The sequence below is a fragment of the Sinohyriopsis cumingii genome, chromosome 6, assembly GCF_028554795.1.
Source record: "Sinohyriopsis cumingii isolate HCF-2022 chromosome 6, ASM2855479v2, whole genome shotgun sequence".
NCBI classification, from domain to species: Eukaryota; Metazoa; Mollusca; class Bivalvia; order Unionida; family Unionidae; genus Sinohyriopsis; species Sinohyriopsis cumingii.
The window spans coordinates 88,569,267-88,593,758 of NC_142966.1; the positions used below are offsets into that span (position 1 = coordinate 88,569,267).

At 33.1% G+C, this 24,492-nt stretch overlaps 1 protein-coding gene across 1 annotated transcript in view; it reads right to left on the minus strand.

The window, feature by feature from the left end:
• LOC149797400 (glutamate receptor 2-like) overlaps positions 1 to 24,492 on the minus strand; it is a 196,476-nt gene that overhangs the window by 23,095 nt on the left and 148,889 nt on the right. The window contains exons 13-14 of the mRNA XM_089962177.1: positions 15,939 to 16,137; positions 11,751 to 11,998 (exon numbers count right to left, since the gene is read on the minus strand). Of these exons, the coding sequence (XP_089818303.1) occupies positions 11,751 to 11,998; positions 15,939 to 16,137 (447 nt within the window). The remainder of the gene's footprint in view (positions 1 to 11,750; positions 11,999 to 15,938; positions 16,138 to 24,492) is intronic.

A 24,492-nucleotide genomic window follows, 5' to 3' on the forward strand; every position in this document is an offset into this window, starting at 1 on the left:
TGCTAGCTAAAATATTAGTAGCCAGTGTCAGTCTTTACATCTAGTCTTCTCAACTCTAAAGGTCATGTTATGCCACTCACCCACTTTGCTTTCTACAATGTGTAATGTCAGTTTGTTAAAGGTTTTTAAAACACAGTGGCAATGTTACAGTTTGCTCTTCTGGTCTGATACCTGTTTCCAACATGTGCAAGGTTAGATCAGAATTTCTGAATTCTTTTTGAGAATGATATTTTTTTTTGTTGCCAAGTTAAATTAGCAGGTTATTAATGTTATCATGGGATGACATAAAAGCAATAAATGAAAGAATGGAGTTATATAATTGTGAAAATGTTAAAAGAGGTATTTAGATTGCTAATAATATTATGGGAATCACTGTTTACTGAAAATTAGAAGAAAAAAAACATTCTTTTGCATATTGTTATATATATTTAATTTGCATTGTTTGTCAGTTTTATATTTATTATATGTTATGGATAATTGTATTGAGGATTTAACCTTGTCCAAAATCAAGTTCATTTTCTACCTGACCTGAATCATTGATTTTGATTTTGTAAACAACATGTTTATTTCAATCTGTCCAGAACATTGTAAATTCTCCATGAAATGCTGGATCTACCTGCTGTTTACCACATGTTATATTATAATCATAGTAACAGACCTTCTAATTATGAAAAAGATTTTACCTTGTAAACATTTGGAAACTTTCAGAATGAAACTTTCCAACAGGCAATTTTTTTTTATAGAAAATGTTAATCATGACCTGACGTTAAGTAGAGGACTATATAATCTTGTTTACCTAGAAATTAATCATTCATGCTGAAAGATCTAAGCAGAATCAGTTGTGTTGTTTTGTGTCCTGAATTTCATTTTGACTTGAATTTATTTATGTAAATTATTTATTTCAAGTATCCTTCTTTGGAAATACAAAGTGCTCATCATCAATACTATTTGGATTTAATCATTATTTTGGAATTATTGTGAATTCATTTGACAATATTTAGGGTTGTATTATTGTGATACATCAAGACTGTTGGCTTATTAGCAACTTTAAAACTACAGTAAAACCTGTTATGAGTGACCTCTGCTATCAGAAACCACCTGTCATTTCCGACCACAATCGTACTGCAAAGTTTGATTTCATTATATTAACACTTTGTCATAAGTGACTACCTGCTGAATGTGACCAGCGACCATGATGTCTTGGCAAAATATTCATTTTGACACTGCTATGAATGACTGCATCTTAAAAAAGGGGATCAAATCCACTGACCTTTATTTAATCCCTTGCAACAATGACCCCTTATACCATTCTAAAATTAAAAAAAATGATTATAAAAAACTGTTGGTATGCTTATAGTGTTTTATATTTCTATTGTAAGCCAGACTAAAATACATACCGATTATTCTAGCATTTAGCCTGATTCCCTGCCTTATCATAGCCCATATATACAAGTAGGAGCCAGTATCCAGCTCTATGAATAACTGTATTGTGAGAACAAAGACAGACACCACTGACCTTAATGTAATCATGTGTAACAACAACCACTTGAACAGTTAAGATTGTTCTGATCAAAAACATAAAAAGGGGTATGGCTATGAGTTTGTATATAGTGACAGATGATACAGTCAGCGAACCAGGCAAATGTATATGTCGTGAGTTGCCACTGCAGTGCATAAATTAAGGTAATGGTCGTGTAAATTGTTTTGTCTTTGGAGTTAATCCATATTGCATTGGGGTGAATAAGGTCTTTGTCTATTAAACCAGCATGCGAGAATCATTTGCGGGATTCAATTGATAGTGTTAAAGGTTTGTGATATTTGTTGTATTTTCCGCCAATGTTACAGTAATTACACACTAATCACAACCTGTCTTTTCAAGTTTGTGCAACCAGATTACGCACTTTGTATAAACAGTTAATCCCTGTATGTCTTCCCTGAATTAAGCTGTTGACTTTTGTCTCTTAGTAAATGATTCTGTTTCTGGATGAGATAACTGTTTCTTTTTATTTCATTAATTGTTGGATATGCAATGCACATGTATAGATTTTTCATATTTTCCCAAAGCATGTATAGATTTTTCGAATCTTCTCAAAGCCTAGTCAAAATCATCGATATAGCCCATATTACAACTGAGTACTAATAAGGTTAACACCTAGCACCTTAATAACAATGGAAGAACCTCCAACTAAAAACAGACCAATTTTAATGCTGGAGAAAATAATTATTGTAACTAAATGAAGTGAATAAGAGCAGACCACTCGCAACATATCGGGTTAAACATCAGTAAAGCAAATTTAGGGTGCTAAAAATGAAAAGGAGTAAATCAGAAATAATTTCCTTTGCTAATACATGTACATGTACATGTAATCTTAAAATGTAAATGTGATTATATGTGTAATGATATATGTATATCTTTATTACTGTATAATTTTGTTTTCAGATGAATGCATACAGTATTTTAGCAAGAACTATTAATAAAGAATAGAATATATGTACAGTGAATGTGGTTATTTCTCTTTAAATTGTTCTGAAAAAGGACCTTGGAAACTGGTATTTTGTACAAACTTGTTATGAGAGAACACCTGTCTTGAGAGACCATTTTTGTTGGCAGAATGGGTGGTCTCTCATAGCAGGATTTACTGTATTAGTATAACACCACATTTAAGATCAGAATTCATTTGGAACAACACTGGATTCATTTGGAACATTATACTTCTGGACTTTTAGGACTATTGAGGATTTCATTCACAATACTAAACTAGGTAAAACAAAAGAGTGCAAACCAATAAATCTTATAAAATTCAACAAATAATTTATTTCCATAGAATACAAAGTAAAAATTTAAAAAGAATTTAGTGTATTGAGGATCAAAACCCAAATAGTCCTAAAAGTTCAAGTGCAAGTCCAACATTATAGAGTTCCAAATGAATTACAGCAGTGATACAAATCAAGTCCAGTTTTGAATGTCCTGATGTAATAATAGCCAGGACAGTGTTATTTTTTTAAAATTTTATTATCTCCTATTTTAATGTAACACTATGTTAGACTTGACCTTCTCTAAAATCAAGTTTCTTTTGTACTTGACCTGAATTACTGATTTTTAAAAAATTCTATAAACAACTAATACGGAGCTAATATGTTCTCTATGTGTATGGGTTTAATATTAGGAGTTTTATTAATAGAAGTTAACATGTTTATTTTGGTCTGGGTCTAGGTTATTGGGATTCCCCTGGCATGCCTGACATATTGCATGTTCTATAACTTTAGCAACAGACCTTTTAATAATAGCAAACATTTTACCCTGTAATCATTTAGAACCTTCCAGATAGAAACTTTCCATTAGGTACCATAATAGTTTTTACTAGAAAATGCTAATTGTGACCTGAGGTGAAATAGAGGACTATATAATCTTGTCACTGGAAAAATTATTCATTTGTGTCTTTAACTTATTTAACTCAAGTGATTTTTTTTCTCTCTGTAAATACAGCCCCAGGGTGCTCATAAAAAAGTTTCTTGGACAGAGACATTCACTGAGATTTATAATAAATTCAAACCTAGAATTATATTACTGTGTTTCAACAAAAGACTTGGCATAATACCATGATACAGGCCACCAGACATCAATAATTTCAGCATTGCATTTAATTTGGATTTCTACTAAAGTTTATTCAGAATTTTTATTATGAGAAAAATACGTCTGTAATTCTGGGATTATTTTGCGATTTAACTTGCAATACTTTAAGTTTTTTATATTTTCACCTTGTATTCTAGGGAAATAAATTATTTCTTGAAGTTTACAAAACTTCTTGCTTTTCCCTCGTTTCTGTTACTTATGTAAGAGCATAGGGTCCGAGATACAAATGTCTCAAGAATATCTCAGAAAAGATTGTTTTGAAATTAAAATTCACTGTGTTTTGGAATTTCCTTAGTCCCAGGTATTATTCTGCATTTTAGAAATCTTTAGTGAAACCAACAAGCTTATACAATATCATGTAAAGTGGAGATCTTTATTTCAAAATCCTAATGAGCCTCAATCTGGTGTGAACTTAAAAGTTATGGAATTAAAATTGAAATACACGAATGAAATTGAGTTCCAAAATCATTAGCTCCAGAAAGAGGAGAGAGAAATACAGGTATAGAAAGAAGAAAGAAAATGCAATTAGAGATAGAGGAAAGAGAGATGAGAAGATGCAGAGAGAAAGAGAAAAGGAAGAAATGGAATTTCAATTTAGATTTCAAGAATTAGAGCTGACAAGTAAACTTCAAGACCCCACTTTACACACAAATTTAAGCTTTGATGTTACTAAGAATATTAGTAGATAAATATCTTTCTCATTTTGAAAACAATTGCTGAAAATTTTAAACAGCCATGAGAACATTGGACTCGGTTATTACAAGGTGAACTCGGTTATTACAAATAGGACTCGGTTATTACAAGGTACACTTTTTGGCAAAGTGTGACATTTACACATGCCTGTCAGCACAGCAAATTGCTGACTTAAATCTGATTATGGAATGTATCTTGAAGGGTTATGAGTTGATACCTGAAACTTATTGACAAAAGTTTACAATAAAAGATAAATTGGTCAAACTCATATCAAATTTGCAAGTGAATATAAGCAGTTATTTCATATGTGGTGCTTAGCCAAGAAAGTTAGTCAAGATTATGAAAATCTCAGACAAATCAAATTAGTTGAAAAATTCAAGAACTATGTTCATAGCAGGTTATGTCACTTATCTTAACCCTGGTAGTGCTGTGTTGTTTTGCTTTACCTTAAAACCAGTGCTGATTTGTTTCTAACTGCACCATCTGTGCATGCTGAATTGTTTCAGAACAATAGAGACTTTTTGGGCCAAATCTATATAACAGCTCAAAACTATTATTAAAAATCAGATTGCTGTGAAATTGTACAAAGTGATGCATATATTCATGCAGATTGCAAACACTAAAAATGTCGGTGAAACTGATGTGTGTTCATGGTTACGATAGCAACCAAATAGAGAAAATGGGTGGAGAAGTAACTTTTGACCCCAAAAAATTGAATATAGTGTATACTTTTCCATCTAATATAGTTATTCTGAATGTGTACATGGACAGTTAATTTCTTTCTACATATTACACATCCTCAGTTCATTACTTTGAGGCCTATGCTAGATAATTAAAACTTTACTTTCAAAGATGTCTCTACATTTCAGTATGTGACAACATTTAGATGATGCAATATTTATGGTTATTATTCAAATATTTTCTCCATATAAAATATAATTATATTCACTTGTATAGTTCATCGATAAGGAACAAATACTAATCATCCTGAAAATGATAAATTATAATAAATTTACTTTGGTTGCCATAGCAACCAAAACATAATGTTAGTGTTTGAAAGGTTTAAAATTCTGTTTACAATAATATTGTTGGCAGAATCTTTTATTCAATTAAATACAGCAATCATTTTTCAAAGAAATCAATGTTATCAAGTTGTTTTAATTATGAGGGTAAAAAATAATTATAATAATGCAGAACAATTATATTGGTCATGTTTTAGGGTGAAGAGAATACTGTTTCTGCAGTAAAGTAAAACTAATGGAAAACTAGTTTTCTCATCTGAAAATTGTTGAAAGGCAGATGTCTTACAGATTTTTATATAAAAACCTTTTTAAGCAATTAATGTTGCTTGCAGGAATAAATTTGACAAATACAAGTATCTCTCTATACATGACAAGTATCCCTCTATACATGTGACAAACATACACCACTACCTCGATAGCTCATGCCCTGATAACTTGCGAACCTGCTTATAATGCGATGTCAGGTGTGGATCCCATTTTTTAAACCCAACAATACCCCAAAAATGTATCCCTATTTGTTCAACTTGAAGAAAATCGTGATCAAAATTGGTAACGGAAACTCTGATGCATTGCTCATTTTATCATTGAAAACGGTAGATAGGACCTGGAAATTTGAATCAAAACTATGAAATATCAAATTTAAAAATAGCTCATACAATTTTTTACATTTTCTTTCCAAACAACATTCCTAGTACACTGCAATTAACGATATGTAAGGAAATTTCGATCAATGAAAATGTCACTTATGCCAAGTGGAGGCAGTACTTTAATAAATAAATACAAATTAAATAATTTTTTTATCAATTGAAATTTGTGTTCTAGTTCCATCTTTTAGTTCCTTTTAAGTGTAATCATCATAAATGCAATGTCACTTGTAATTAAACGTAAAATGCATCAATCTACCATAACAGCTATGTCCGCGAGCGTTTCTCTGAGAACCTAATTAAGTGCCGACCATGTTTTGATAACTGACTTGCAGAAGTATTTGTTGTATTGTCAGACTGAATTAAAAGCTGTCCTCCTTTGTATTATCACGTTAATTATGTCTTTTGATTGAAAAAAAGCAGGTGGAATAAAAGAAAAGTTAAAAGGCACAAAAATCGGACTAACTTAAAATCTAGCGGCCTCGGTCATATGTCAGGTGAACTCACTTCATTTGATCAATCGAACACTGTAATAAACATTATTATGTATGTAACAGAAACTACCTTAAATTAACTATTTCATAATTGTAATCAAAGATAACAAGGCAGTAAGCGAAATGAATACTTTGTAAAATAGAGAGCTTGATTTCACAAATACGGACCATTGTGGGCAAGCGAGTTTCAGAGAATTCTTTAACTGGCATTTAGAGATATCCTCAGGGATGATAAGAAATTTCATTATTACTTCCACTGAAATCATGACATTAACATTGTACTAATTGAACAATAAAAAATTGAGTTTTGACGTAGACATGTCACGAAATAAATGTCGCGTCTTTTTGAAAAAGAGGAATCTTGTTTGGAGGTGTATCAACAGTTAGTCTAATTCTCAAATTATGGACTACTGATTTGGCAAGATACTATTAAACACCACTACAGGAACCAGACTCATCAAGAAAACAAAAAGCAGTGACATAATACACAGATTTTTTGCGTACATGTGATGGTTGTTCAAACCAGTTGGAACGATCTTTCATATGTTGGATATTTTGATAAAATGTTATTTAAACAGAATAAAGAACAACTTCATTAGAAAAAGCGCATTATTAAAAATTATTATCGATGTGATTGTAAAATGAGGATTCAGTCATTAAACAGTCCAGTTCCCTAATGCTGCTCCCCCCTACAGTTTTCTCGATGTCAAAGTGATTTTTTGTCAATTTTTGGAGGTCCCTCGGTAACTCACGCCTCGCTTATAGTGTGGTCTATGTTTGTGGACCCCGTTATGCGCAAGCTATCGAGGGAGAGGTGTAATACAGTAAAACCTGTCTTGAGAGACCACTGCTATGAGAGACCACCTGTCTTGAGAGTTCAGGTTCTCCATGTACAGATTTATTGATTATATAGTCTTATGACCTGTTATGGGAGACCACCTTCATGAGAGACCATTAAGGTCTGGCAGAAGGGGTGGTCTTTCAAGACAGGTTCTACTGTAACTGACACAAAATCCATCTGCAGGTTTGTTATCAACTGCAGTGGACTCTATTATTTCATCACATCATGTAAATGAAACAAATATAAATTTTTCTTTCAAAATAAAAAAATACTGTTAAAAAAGTTAGGATTTTACACATGGAATTAATGACTTTTAGGTTATATCTAGACTCATACTTCATAAACTTTTCTTTTTGCCAGCATCATTACTAAACCTTATGTACATCATAACTTTCCTTTACTATTTATTAACACACAAGCTGAATTTGATTTCGTTAATAATTAATGCATTTTTTAATATATGACAGCACACATAGTTTTTGAATAACTTACTTTAAAACTCAAGTTGTTTTAAATTGAGAGGCCTGAAAGTCATTATTACCGAAAAGTAACATAAATATTTTTCATTGATTATAAATTATGGAGCAAGAGTTTTGAGGTTTTCAATGATAATTAATAATTGCAACTTGCCAAAAATATTTAAAATACAATTTCTCAACAACAATTTTAACATATCATAACTTCTATGTTGTCAAACATTTGAGGAAAAAATAAAAGATCAAGCTTTTTATGTTCATTTGGCCTACCTCGGAAATTGGCTCTGTTAAAATGAAACAAAACGAACTGACGAGGAAAAAAACAAAGCAAAGATTTCTACCGGGTTGAAAGTTTAGATACTGGATGAAGGTCTTGACTATTAGATTCCAAAATCACATAGATTTCACACTGCTGTCATAAGAGTGGGTTACTTAAGAAGTGAATCTCTCTCTCTCTCACGTTCATTTCTTTTTCAACTTGATTGTTGAGAGAGAGAGAGAGAGAGAGAGAGAGAGAGAGAGAGAGAGAGAGAGAAGCAAAGCAAATAAACTCTGTCAAAAATTTTGTGATTTTTATTTTTAAAAGATGATAGGCAAGAAAGGAATATGTTGGAGTCGATAAAGGACCCCCCCCCCCATAAAATGAATGGTTGATCGCTTTCAAGCTAGAACATTTCTCACTCTTGATTACTCAATGTATCACCTAGCTATGATGTCATAGCCTCAACTTGATTTACTGTGGTTGAGGTAGGAGTAGAGGTACCAATATTAGTACTATGTATCACCCAATATAAGAAAAGGCTCTGCACATGACAGACTCATTGTTAAACTTAGCTACTGTATAGTTATAGCTCGATTTAGCGGAACTTTAAAGTTGCTACTGAATGGGATGGCCATGTTATAGCACTTGTATATCAACACTAGCTACAATGTCGTAGCCTCAGCTTGAGGTAGGAGTAGGGGTACTAATATTAGTACTAATATCAACACGTGATAGTGTCAAAACACTTCATATCAACACATGGTATATTCTTGCAGAAAATTAATTCTCAAATTTGGAAAACTCTGCGTATTGCTATTTATACCTCCACACAAAGCCCTAACAAACGTTATAATAATTTGGACTATCCCATACATAAATACAGTAATTGGCAGCAACTGGGTATGGGACAGTTGCGAAACTGCAACTACTTATCAGCCACCACATTGTTTACATCAATGTCCACTGTTGACAACAGACTTTCCTGTGCAAATAAGTCTGTTTAAATATTTGTTTCACTGATGTTCTGTTACATTGTTCAGAGCCGTGATCATCAAGACAATTACATATGCTATCTCCCTGTTATTATTAGCACACGATTAATGATTGGCCTAGATTGGACATCCGTAGACGTCACTGTCCTGTGCCATCAAAATATGGTATCCGCACACAGAACTAGGTGATGTTTGACCATAAATATATGGTTCCAGCATACACAGCCAGGTGATGTCATCCATAAATATATGGCTTCCGCACTACCAGGGTTAATGAGCATAAGTTTGAAACTTTAGAACATGCTGCTTGTACAACTGATGAATATTCCTTAGCTCATCAAAATTCTTTTGTCAGTAAGTCTTCCACTCAGCAGTCTTCTAGTAAAATTCTATTTGAGCACTTCCAAATTTTAAACTAGCATAACTTTAAGAAAAAAAGTTTTTGATAACCTGGATGCTACTGTAAGTCATGAAAATACTGGTTACAAGTAGATATAAGAGCTGCACTGGCAACAAACAGTGAAAAAACAGTGATCAGTTGAACAAATGAAACAACCCCTATTATTCCTCGAGTCTGATAAGTAACAATAGTAACTAAACCAGTCAGGGACAAGGGGTGACTAGAACACCCCAGCAGACAGGAAGGTTCACTTCCACATCCAAACAGTCATTACCTTCCCATAATTTTATCAAAACAGAGTGAAATATGAATTAACTAAGAATAATTATCATGCAGCACTTCAAAATCCTGCTAATAAGAGCTTCATGTGTGTGTGTGTGTGTGTGATTTGGATTTGTAACATAGCTTTCAAATTTTTTCAGTCATATCGCTATGATGTCTGCAGTGTGACAGTTTGTAGTGATATCTAGCACTGGGGCATCATGTCGCAGACATGTAGCATCATGTCCCACCCAGTCACATTATTCTGACATCAGGCTGACCAGTCCTAACACTAACCTCTTAATGCTGAGTGCTGTTAGTACCATTTTTGTAAGTCTTTGGTATGACTCTGCCAGGGATCAAATCCATGACCTCCCGCATCCAAGGTGGATGCTAACAGCTACGTAAAGAATGGAGTAAGTGAATAAAGTCAAAGGTAGACTAACTCATAATGACCTTGTAAAAGGTCAAGGATAGCATGCTGGGATGGTAGTCTTACAAACCGAAGTATCAACAAGTGACATATCATTCAAATATTGGTAGAAATTATAAAACAAAGCATACAACCTGCAGTAGATCAATAAATCCACACAATTAATCTGAAATTAACATTGGATTACCAATAGGAACACAAAAAGGGCTGGACTGTTGGAAGATAAATTGTATGACATGTAGTCCGTATATCAGCAAAATTAAAAACTTGCAACACCTGGTGGTATCAAGGGGAGGTAATGGGCAAGAGTTATTGCCCTTTGTCTATTCACATAGCTAGGGAAGGATGAGGTTTCACCCTTAAGTTTGGCTTGATTCATCAGGCAGCCGGCTAATATTCCTAATGTAATGTGATTGGGGAACATATTTGAGGGAGAAACATGCATTCTAATTTTAGTGTTACTAAGTTTTTATAATTGTAAATTATAATTTAAGTGTTACAAAGTTACTATAAAAGTAAATTATAATTTTAATGTCACAAAGTTACCATAAGATCATCAATAATTATCAGGTTTTAGTTTAAGACAGTGAATATTTACGATGTGTTTGGGGATATGTTTATTATGATAGGTTGATATATGGTCAGGCTGATAACAAGAGTAACTGTGTATTTTGCTGAAGGAATTAGTCTATTTAGTTTATTTTGTGTGTCTCCATCCATCATCAGTTGATATTAAGTCCTATTTACCAATATGTTAATTACGAGCAAAAGACTGTTTTATTAGTAATTGTTATAGGGACTTAGACTCACCTCTTTTATTAGTTTATACAGATATTTAGTCATTGCTTTCTATTTCTCAGCATATTTACACAGGAGAAAATAGAATTCAATTAACAGCCCTCTGAAACACACTCCCTTTCATTCATTGTCTCATAATCTTAATATACAGGTTGGTAGCCATGGTGGCATTAAAGACAGAAATGAAATAAATTGTATATTTTGCCATAATACTGAGAAAGTGAAAATCATTTTTGCTTGAAAAAAGCTTATATTATTCTGTATGTATCGACATTCTGAGCTCATCAATACCCGAAGAAACAATGAATACAGAATTTGGCAAAATCTATTCATACAGCATTTACAATTAGAAACAATATACTACTTCAATGTTCATCACTGAAAAAGTGATTTTGAATTTTTTTTTCTTAAACTGTATCCAATCCAAAGATATGGTTATACCACTGCCAATGTTTCCTTTAAGTTATTAAAAAACTTCTGCAATATTATTTACATTCTTTTCCATATGTGTCTGAGATCATCTTACTGTTTTCGACAGTACTTAATATTTGTACTGAGTTGTATTGTAGATGTTTACATCAATATAGAATTCTAAACTCTGATATATGCCCAACTACTATTTAAAGTCAATTGTTTCTTCAGAGTTCTTGGATTTCTTCGACTCAAAGACTACAGTAGATATACATTCTGAGTCCATCAGTGCATGTTGCAAAATATGGTATAACCTGGTTTTACAATTCATGTAACATTAAGAAAAATTAATTTCCAACAAAATGTAATTTACAAAATATTTAACAAACCTTAAAAAGTGACCTTGTACAGTGGCGATACCATATCCTTTACTGTCCAGATTATCTCCTACTTTCATTGTTTTGCAGGGTTTCCTCTGGTTCCAGTAAATGTTCCACGTGGACTCTAGAAGGAAGGCATATTTTCCTTTTGATGTTTGTACCTGTTCTACACCCTGTTGTACCTCATCCTTCATCACCTTGTCAAAGTTGGCATTCATAAATTGCCACATCTTCGCATAGGTTGGAACCAAAGACGTCTGAAAAGAATGAGAAATTAACAGATCCACACTGTCAATCAATTCAATAGACCCTATAATGTCAGTCAATCTTACTAAATTAACAGATCCACACTGTCAATCAATTCAAAAGACCCTATAATGTCAGTCAATCTTACTAAATTAACAGATCCATACTGTCAATCAATTCAATAGACCCTATAATGTCAGTCAATCTTACTAAATTAACAGATCCACACTGTCAATCAATTCAAAAGACCCTATAATGTCAGTCAATCTTACTAAATTAACAGATCCATACTGTCAATCAATTCAATAGACCCTATAATGTTAGTCAATCTTACTAAATTAACAGATCCACACTGTCAATCAATTCAATAGACCCTAAAATATCAGTCAATCTTACTAAATTAACAGATCCACACTGTCAATCAATTCAATAGACCCTATAATGTCAGTCAATCTTACTAAATTAACAGATCCACACTGTCAATCAATTCAATAGACCCTAAAATATCAGTCAATCTTACTAAGCACATTTTTAAATTACGTTTACAAATAGCAAGACAACACACACTTTGACAAATAGCAAGACAACACACACTTTGACAAATAGCAAGGCTACAAACTGATATGGATCCAAAGGCTTTGAAAAATAGCAAGCTCATGCAATGACATGCTCCAAAGACTGCACTACAATATAGAAAATATATAGAAACTTCAAGTTTTCAACACTCAAAATTATCACCTGGACTTTTCCTCAAAGTTTGATACTGAAAATTAAATGCTATTTTCTCAGACTAGAAACATTTTCTTTTGCAAATGATGTCAGGAGATTCTTAAGCAGTAGTGGGACTATAAAAATAGGCTTGTTTGCAAATCTCATATGAAGTCATGCAAAGTTTTCTAGCCCTGGCCTTAATTCCAGATGGTGCTCACTTAAGCTAGGACAGAATTAAATTGACATATCAAGTTGCTGGTCTTATTAATGGGTGTGTCCTAACAGACCATTATCTGTCGTTTCCATTATGAAAAACCACTATATCTGAGGTACATAAAGAAACCTTTTTTTTACTGCAGATTACATCATCAGATACATAAATCCTGGTGTTAACTACATTTACCTCTTGTAAAGAGAGACTATGAAAATGGTATTGATGGGAATAAGCTATGAGATACTGTTGTAATTTACCCTCACCCCCCCACATCTTCTCTAGTTAGCTGTGTCAATGCTGGATGTCTATTAGATTAGGGTTCAGTAATAATACATCAATGAGGATGCTGGGATTGAAGAGGTGATGTGGGATGGATTATCAGTAATGTGATCAGATAAATACTCTTGGATATACATACTTTATATTAGCCATTTTCTTTCTCCACTGAATATGTTATCTGATCACATTTACATTAGGAAAATAGGAAAGAGGACAAATAATGACAGAGCATCCAGCTTTATTAGCTCACCCGAGAACTTAATGTTAGGGATATTATAGTGATGGTTATGTTATTCACTTAACAAATGAAGAAAGAAACAACAAAAACAACAACAACAACAACAACAATTCCAATTCGGGGAGCTGCAGTAGCTCAGTTGTTGGAGTGTCAGATTCAAATCCAAGAATTGCGGGTTTGCTACCTACTCAGGCCAGCACTGGTCAGCTGTGTCGATGTGTCTTTGTAAAAAGTTTTTGAGTGTTGTGGTGGTGGTTATAATGTCACTATTCTGTTCACGTGGCAACCAGTTTTATCTGGTGGAGGAAGAAACCCAGAAGAACCATTGACCCACAGGAAGTTATTGGCAACCTTTCTCACATACCCACTTTGGCTGAGCCCAAAACACAAATCCAAGCAGTGATCATCAAAAGCAAGTGCCTCAGACCACTTGGCTACCCACCGACACTCCATGGAAAAGGAACTTAGCTCCCATTTCTCCAGTATAACATAGTCCACATAATATTAAAAGTGCTGAAAAACACACCAAACACCATTCCAATATGGGAACATCGTCATTTTTAATGATGAATTTGTTCTCATGAGAAAATGCAAGACGTGCTTTTTATGCCTAAGAACCAATCATAATGAAATTATCTACTCCAGTTAAAAACCATGACAAGGCATTTTAATTTGAAACAACTATTTCATTTAAAGATTACTTACTAAAAAATAAACTTTTCTACTAAGACATTGCTTATACAAAATTAATAGGACAGGTAACATATGTTATTATATTTTGACATAAAAAACCAATACATTATTTAAAACAGGTTATGAGGAGATTGAAAAACCAATTATTATGATTTTTATCTTAAATTAAAAAACAAACAAGCCAACCAATAAATTTGTAAAATTCAACAATTTATTTCCCTAGAATACAAAGTGAAAATTTAGGAGGAACTTACAGTATTGTGAACTGAATACAAATTATCCTAAATGTCCCACTGCAAGTCCAAAAGTATACAATGTTCTGAATTCCAATAATCTTGAATGTGATGATGTTCCAGTAGTCTTGAATATGCTGATGTACCAATAGTCACTATGTAACACACTGATATAATCCTGAATCAATTCGAGTGAATTCACAAAAACCACGAAAGTAATGTTTTAGTATTAAAAAAAAGCAATGAGCATTTTGTAATTCCAAAAAATGAAAATAAATGATTCCTCACAGATTATATCTGATTACAATTAAAAAAGTCTGATCATAGATTCCCAAAGACTGATATGACAGGAATGAATAGTTTTGTTTACCACATACTTCATATCCTAATTTCATATGGAAAAGTTTCACATCGTAAACAAATGATAAAAAAATGATACAGTAAGGAGGACACAACCTCAGCCACAACAAAAGTCAGGTAGACCAAAATTATACCCTCAAATCATAGACTAAACTCGAGTAAATAATAAAAAATAAATACACATATCACAACAGAAAACAACCAAACCTTCAATTATACATTATAAATTATGACCTGCATGTTAATTACACTTTCACAAAGTGAATTGTGCAGAGTTCTAGCATTAAGAAGATGAGACAGAGTTAATATACTTTTACCCCAACTTAGATTGAAAATAAATGTTGGTGCATGCACATTCACTTTAGGCACAGCCAGAAAGAAATACACAATACTGCAGGTGTATCGATGAAAACTAATAATAACAGCATTTAGCTGTAATGATCAGCATATAGATGGATTTTATCACCTGGATATTGAACCAAAGGTGAACAGAACATAACCATCATCAAAAGTACAGCGGCACCCGCAGAATTATTTTCAGGTGTAGGTGTGTGTGTGTGTGTATGTGTGCCATGTAATGGTCAGCTATGAAGTTTACTGATGTAAGCCAAAACATATTTAGAGGTGAAGTCAGAGGGAGAGGGGGGGAAAGTGCCAGAGGGGGGTAAGTGCCCCCTTCCCTTGCCCCTATGTGTGGGTGCCCATGATCATATATATCTGCGTTGCCAAGCAATAAAGGTAGAATACAGATTGAGTGCCATGTATAGATGAATGCTCAACCCAGTTCTTCTTAAGGTAATAATATCTACATAGCAGCCCTTTAATTTCTTTCCATGTGCTCCAAGGTCGAATTTATATGCATTAGCATTTACTTTTGTCTAAAGCAGACACAACTTTGACTGGCAGAAAAGGTCAAATGCATTCCAATTGAGTAAAAAATGAACTTTGAACAACCAAGTGATATACATAGATAATGATGTTAACTACTCTGTGACTTTTGCACCTTTTTTATATTATTTTTCTTTATTAATTTTATGATAAGCATTGTTTAAGACATTAGAATAATTTGTAAAGAACTTTAGCACACTCATTAGGTGTAGATTTCTCAGTCATGCAAGGGTCTGGTTGAATAAGAAAGTAAGTTTTGATTTTTTTTTGTATATCATTGACAATTTGATATTTAACTCTGTAGTCAGTTGTGAGTAAGTAGGTAAGAAGATTACTTCAAAAAATGTCCTGCTTGATCCCGTCTTCAGCGTTCCATATTCAATCTCAGGGTGCTTCAACAAATCGTCTGCAGATTTAATTGGTGGCAAAAGTCGTTCTATGGTCAAAAAGGCCGCCAGATTGGCTGTGTAGGAAGAAATGAGGATCAGGGTAAAAAACCACCAGGCGCTGCCAACTATTCGACCGGAATAAGACCTTAAGTACACAAAAAATATGGAATGAGAAATAAGCAATAATAATAATAATAATAATAATAATAATAATAAGAATGAAAATGATGATGGCTACATTGGTGACATCATTATGATAATATTATGGTTAGGTGGTGCGGTGGCAGCAGTAGAGTAGTTGTTCTTGTTGTAAAGTAGAAATATTACATAAAATGCTGTCTGGCATTTCTGTGCACGTAAGGTTTCTGCCTCCAATACTGAAGCTAAACACATACCAAATTCAATCAAATTCATGAAATAATATTCCGCAATGCTTACCATTTGAAAAGAGGCAATTGTTACCAGAATATTTTGTTCAAAGTAAAATTAATTTTGGTCACATGGGATACCACAACCATGTTTTATTACACATGATATGTCGGCCTATTCTGCACAGGGGTTCGTTACAAAGAAAATCTGGAGTATCTGTCCATGAATCAAGGTATGGGGGTTCTAACCAGTAACAATATAACACAAGGGAAGACACCAGTCTGCACCCCTAGGCAGTTCTAATACTGCTAGTTTATCCTAATTGCGTCTGAAGCCAGTTGTAATCAAGAACAGTTCAATTTTCAAAACAGCTTGATCACTTCATTCAGTTTGTGACATATTGGAGAAAATGCACTAATTGTTTGCCGATTCTGACATGTGGACAAGTACCATCTGGTAGTGCCGTTTTACATTTGGATAGTCTTGGATTTCACCATTGACCAAAAGGTAAGATCAGAACAGTAAATATTGTTAATGTACATTGTGATGCGTTTTAATTTTGGTGGCAAAAACAAATATTGATTTTGGTAAATTTGGTGCTGATTGCTGGTTATATTGTTGCACAGTGCATTGTTAACTCCTGAAACATACTTATTGTTGAACTACAGACTCAAGGTTGTTTGGATCAATACATCAAGTATTCACAACATTTTGGCTTTAGCAGAAAATTTGTTTTGTCTCTATTATTATTATTAAACAGGCATGAAATAAGCATGGGCATGCAAATGATCTTTTCATTTTTATGGTGGGGGGGATAATAATGGGGGAGTGAGCAAAACTAAAATTCAAGGGTCACACACACACGCTCGTCAGGGTAAAGCAGGATTCATTTTTGGGGTAGGGTGGGGCTATTATGGTTTGCAAACACCCTTCCACTAAGATCGCCCTCTCCCATTGATCGTTCTGTTGCTAGGTATATTTGTGGTGAGGGGCAGGAGTTGACAACCAATACTATAGCAAGATAAAGATGTAGAAATATTTTATCCTCGCTAGCTCTTGCTTCTGTACAAGCTTCTCTTGGTCTACATGTTGTTAGCCTTGCCATAACCCTTGGTTTTGTTGATCTGGTGTTCACGGACTCAGTTATCTGGCGAGAAAACACACTTGGTACTTCATTTGGCAGGAGTCCTCTAATGGTCATAATACCATGTTACTCTTTAATTTTATAGATGGTATCGAAATCATCGTCTCTCAAATGCTCACTGCAGACTATCTCACATGCCACTGGTCGGATAATGCACAGTACCATGTGCTGAATGCAACTAACAACCAAAATAGAAATGCACAGTTCCATACACTTTCACTTTGTCTTACGGAAATTGCCGAGCAAGCAATCAGCTAGGAGTGTTTTTCCTTGTGTGAGAAACAAAAATTGATATTTTGTGGTCATTATTTTCATTCATGATGAGGTATTTGACATAATAACTTTAAAAATCACATCAATATGATTAAATTTATCATATAAATGAAAGTTGTGTCAGCACTCTAGTAGATCTTTAATGTTTATCCATCGGGCTATATAAATGAAATACATTACTTTGGACTGTTTCTGTCAGCAGTCCAGTCGAGTAATTAGGTCAGGATCATAGCTAGTTTTACAAAATTCAATGTAACAATGCCAATAAATGGCAAGAGATATTAAGCAAACTAAACTGATCTAGTAAAAAAATTAGTAAAGTTCCACATTCTATAAAAAAATAAGCTATTATATGTGGAAGAGAAACAACAATGAATGCATCTGGGAATTTCTTGAGAATCCCATTCTAGCGGCACATTGGCATGTTGGGTAGCAGATGATTTTGCACGTGTGGGACAACTTCTTGCAAAATTGAAAACTTGGATTAAGATGTAGAATTTTTTAAGGTATACATTTCCATCTTTTATATTATGTATTTATTTGTATGATCCTAAAAGATACATAGTAAACAGGATTTTCTGTGTTACAGGTTCAAGATGGTCACGGAAAGGGTCCTCATGTTGACATTTAGAAATCATGCATTTCGAGTCGAAATGTGGGATATTTTTGTATACTTTATGAATATCACCTTTCTTAATTAAAGTATGATCATTTTTTCTTGATACAAAATGGATTTTAAACACAAAATAACATGTGATCCAATGTTTACAGAAATGACGTATCGTTGCGCAGAATTACCTGATGTGCAGAATTGGTCGACATGGTAGGTATATTTAAATATAAATATCAAACAACACAAATAATGAATACAGATAATTTCACAGAGAGATAAAAAATATAAACATTATCTAAAATGCATCCAGGTTCTGGTATTTTCCCAGTGTTGGCTTTACTATCTTTTAAAACTGTTAATTTAGTGTGTTTGGTGTCAGGTACAATAATAAACCATTTGTACCTGCAGGGTTAGTAAGGATGTGGGGAATCAACACTTTTTCATGCAAAGGGTTAGAACCAGACATATCACAGTAGTTGGAAAGAGCAGGGGACATTTCAACTGTATATTCATATTGGGTTTCTTTTCTTCTTCCTGATAATTCTCAATTGGATCCGATATTCTACTGAGATTCCAGTTACTTAAACCTATATCACCAGAATCTGTAAGAGGTATTTGTAGATGCAAATCCTGACAACTCTCCACAATTCCTCACTCTCCATGCTTATATAGCAATGTTGGATTATTTATTTTTGTGTATGTTCCTGCCAGGTGCATTTATCAATATTATTATTATTATTATTATTAATAGTATTATTATTATTATATGCTCATTTTTTTCTCTGTTAACTTTACATTGTCATAATCATGCAATATTACCTGATACTGAACTCAAGTGCAGATACACGAATTGCATTCACGTGCATGAAGGAACTACTTTCTATTGTAAACAAACAATGGATGCAGATGCCATCACTTTTGATCTGTAAACAAATCATATACACTCGCAGTATATCCTTCTAACAAAACGAGTTCATATTTTCCCATACAAATGCAGTAACCTTTTTATTATATACTCATTTTTTTATTCTACCTAAGGATTAATTATATAAACAAATTAGACTACAATAAACAACATAAATGAATGTATGCCACATGCCAAACTAAATACACAAGCACATATTCATCATTACACAAATCAACATTATTACTGCACACATAACTCTGGCCAGATAAATTTGAACTTAGTCACGCGCTCGATATAACTTTCGAAAGAAAATGGCGTGTCTAGTTAAAATTGAAATTTTGAGTCATATTGTGAATGAATGTGCATTGCAACATTTTTTCCATTTGATCTGGAATGAATAGATTTTGGTATTTTTCTTGATTCTAGGAAATTTCATGATTATGGACTGGATTTGTATGTAACAATTCCACATGAAATACATCAGACTGAAGAAGCTTGGGAGAAGCGTGTTGACATCTGCAAATGTGTTTCTGTTTCTGTCATTGAATGTTTGAAATCATAATGTGGGAAAAATATGACGTCTTTCAATTGCAATTATGAAAAAGACTCTATGGAATTTAATGCTTATTTCATTTTGAGTGCAGTAAGTAGGATGTAATTGCACTTATCATGAAATTACAGTAAAATTTTGAAATGTGTAATCCAGATTGAGAACCTATGACATGGCTCATATAATTCAGATTTGCAGAAAATACATTTTTTGAGGAAATTCAGGATGTAAAACTGTAAGTATATTTTATTTTGCCATTCTTATCACCAGCTAAAGAAGAGAGTATACGACTTGTCACTTGTACGTTATTTGTAAGGACCTTTTCTTGCGTCTGTTGTTTACTGTAGCTAGCCTAAATCTGAAACATTGTATCAACGCAGAATGTGCCAAAGCAGCTGGTATGTGGCAGTCCACGAAACATCTGTTTTAGTTCATTCAGAAACAAATTTAAACAACCACAACGTAAAGAGCATCTTACGTGAGAGTACATGATTTGTGTATAAATCAAAAGTGCTGGCATCTGTATCCATTGTTTGTTTACAATAGAAAGTAGTTCCTTTATACACATGAATGCTATATGTATATTGTCGCGCGAGTTCAGCGTTGGGTAATACTGAACGATTCTGACAATGTAAAGTTAATGGGGGAAAAAAATGAGCATATAATAATACCCGATACTGGACCCACGTGCAAATACACATATTGCATTCACGTGCATAAAGGAACTACTTTCTATGGAGATGGATGCAGATGCCATCACTATTGATTTGTAAACAAATCATATACACTCGCATAGTAGGCACTTTACATTGTAGTTATTTAAATTTGTTTCTAAATGAAGAAAAGCAGATGTTTCATGGACTGCCACATATCAGCTGCTTAGGCATATTCCATGTTAACTTTTTTGATACAATGTTTCGGATTTAGGCTAGCTATACAACAGACACAAGAAAGGGTCCTTACAAATAACATACAAGTAACAAGGCATATACTGTCTTCTTTAGCTGGTGATAAGAATGGCAAAAAAATATATGGCAAAAAAATATACTTACAGTTTTACATCCTGAATTTCCTCAAATGTACTTTCTTAGTTCTGCAAATCCGAATTACATGGGCCATGTCATAGGTTCTCAATCTTGATTACATATTTTGAAGTTGTACTGTAATTTCGAATATAAGTGCAATTACATCCTCCTTACTGCACTCAAAATGAAATCAGCATTAAATTCCATAGTGTCTTTTTCATAATTGCAATTGAAAGACTTCATATTTTTCCCACATTATGATTTGAAATATTCAGTGACAAAAAGAGAAACACATTTGCAGATGTCAACATGCTTCTCCCTAGCTTCTTCAATCCGATGTATTTCATGTGGAACTGTCACATATAAATCCAGTCCATAATCACAAAATTTCGTAGAATAAAAAAATACCAAAATCTATTCATTCCAGATCAAATGGAAAAGTTGTTGTAATGCGCATTAATTCACAATATGACTCCAAATTTATTAACTAGACATGCCATTTTCTTTCGAAAGTTATGCTGAGCACACCACTAAGTTCAAATTTATCTAGGCAGAGTTATGTGCGCAGTAATAATGTTGTTGTTGTGTAATGATGAATATGCGCTTGTGTATTTAGTTTTGAATATGGCATACTTTCAGTTACTTTGTTTCTTGTAGTGTATTTTGTTAATATAATTAAGCATTAGGTAGAATAAAAAAGTGAGAATATAATAAAAAGGTTACTCGTTTTGTCGGATGGGTATACTGCACTTCCAAGGTCGTTCAGTATTTCCATTTGAAAAACTCGTTCATATTGTCCCATACAAATGCAATAACCTATAATTATTATTGCCATGGCATTATTATGATTAATGGTAGTAGTAATAGTATTGTTATGATAACACTCTATCAAAGTGTTGATGAACAAGCTTTCAATTTTGTAGAAATTCTTGTAGCACTGACAATATTCTTACTTTCTTTTTTATTCAATTAAACAGTTTTCAAGTTATCTTACACACAGTGTCACACACACACACAGTGTCACTCACACACACCTGGATAAGTCAAAATTTCCAAACCACATTTGCACTGTAGCAAGCACAGTAACATAACTTTCATGTTAGTTTGGAGAATTCTTAAATGACTATTGCAAATTCTTTCAGACAGAGGATGGAACACGTACAGAAGGAACATTCATACAGGTACCAGTGCCTGACTCAGCTTACATTACAGGACATATTTATGCTTCCATAAAGTTGTCAATAGTTGTGGAACACTACTGAACCACCCGTCCATTCACTGGTACCCGAGGTATTTCATTCACTCCACAACAATTACCACAGCAATGCACTGGAGCATATATCCACCATCTTGACACACATCCTGAAGGAGCATTGCCAGTATGAGGTCAGATATGCAGTTTTCCAGTTTATAAAAAATACACCAAAAAAGTGACTATGAAATAAAATTTAATAATTGGATGATCTGACTGAAAAGTATCCATGTGTGCAACAGAATACTTTGATGGAATGTGTATAATAACTTTCTAAATACCTCTCATAAGATGCATCATGTTGGAAGTCAGAAATACTCATGTGCTTTCAGTCAAGCTTTCCAAAAGGAGGTATGGAACTCGAGAGTTTGTGTCATAGCATGAAAATGATTTAACATCAAAATAGTAGAAATTTATTTTCCGTAAGTCACATTATATTCACATTTTGAATTTCCATAGTTTAGCGATGAAATCCATTGCTAGGAAATACTGAAACAATTCTGTGTGTTTATGTGCTTCTGAGAATTAAGGCACTGGAATCGTATGCATTTATGCTTGAAATTCTGTAATCCCGATAGAGAGTTAAAGCCACAGTCTACCTTCTTCAACTACAAGATTGCATCCATTTGACTCTTTAGAAAAAATGTGTAGATGCTAAAATCCATGGCTGCTTTTTCCATCTAAGTCAAAACATATGGAGACATATTCATGAATCAGGTGTTCAGATTCGGTATGGCTCCAATCAGAATTCATTTTCAAAGCACGAAGTTTGGTTGCGATTGCATTTCTACCAACAGAAGATGACAGACAGTTCGAACAACTTACAATGAGAATATGCAAGATGAACAAGATCCAGTCATTGATTATTTTTCATCAAATTACATCGGAAATATCAGCAGAGTATATCGTTGATATTTTCCAATGTTCCCACATGTGATGTGGTGACATTACCACCATGTCAAGGAAGAAGTGACAAGTACAATCAATTAATTAGAAGGATGGTATAGCACCTTTGATGGTGTCATCAGCAAATCACATACTACAATATCAGCATTAGGCATAAAGTTATGCTTGGAGGAAATATCATCCAAAGAAAGTAGTGTTAATGCAGGTAATCCAACTCAAAAGATGAAGAAATATCAAGCAGCAGATTCTTGGATCAAAAGAGTATATTAAATGGATACAACTCAGGGAATATTGCGCAGTATCTATGAAGCATCAAAGACAATATTTCATTCTAAACATTTCTATATTACTTACATATCTTATGCCAAATCACTTTAAAATTGTAGTTTTAATATTGGCATCTGAAAGATTAGTTTTTATTAGCTTAATTTTATAAGGTTTATGTCTACTACATACAGTGATTATTATTGAATAACATTTCTAAATGATTTATCTGTTGATTTTTACTTATTATAAGTACATGTAATATCATTTCATGATATTCGAATAAAATGTCATCCAAAAGATACTGATGAAATGACTGACTAAATAATTGATGACCAGTTAAATGAGTTCAACGAAATGAAAACAAATCAATAAAATAATTTTTAACAAAATTAATTTGATGATATGATTGTAGACAAACTGATTGGTAAACTGAATGGGTAATATTTGAGCCTGATTTATCACTGACCAATTACATGTCTGAAATCTGGACTTAAATTTTAAGACACACTGATAGCATAGGAACTATTACAGATAAGTATGAAGTCTGATATCTGATTGAAATGTGTAGTTTTATTTCTAAGGTATGAAGCAAGAAATGAGAAGTCCCTTCAGGGCTTTTTCATGCAATAATAATATTAATAACTTGAGTATCACATTATGAATGCAAAAAATAATACAACATGCATCAGGAGAGTAATTTGTTTCATTTTACCGTAAAACTTAATTCTATTTGTATCTGACCATCTTCTCACCATAAAAAGCAGATACGAAAATCAGGATATATAGCACAACAATCCTATGTACTTCAAATCGTATATTCAGCAATAACACTGAAACATTCATTTTGACTAATGAAATATTAAAGAGTACATTTTTTGATGGGGTTTATCTAATTACAATTTTAAAAACATATTTAGATACAGAAAAAAGAAATGTTATTTTATAAAATTTAAACTTTGTTAGTATACTGCATTTATAATTTTAAAACTTTAAAAATGATTGCACGCTTTCATTAACTTAAATGAACACTGCTGTTGGTGTAGGCTGAACTAAACACAGGCAAAAATAGAGATTTAAAAAGAAATAAAAGGCACCAAACAAACTTAATATTATACAGCATAAATCTGGCGAGTGCTAAAGCATACTGTCGCTGCCATAGCAGAGCAAATACATTTTTGCATAATCTAGTTATCT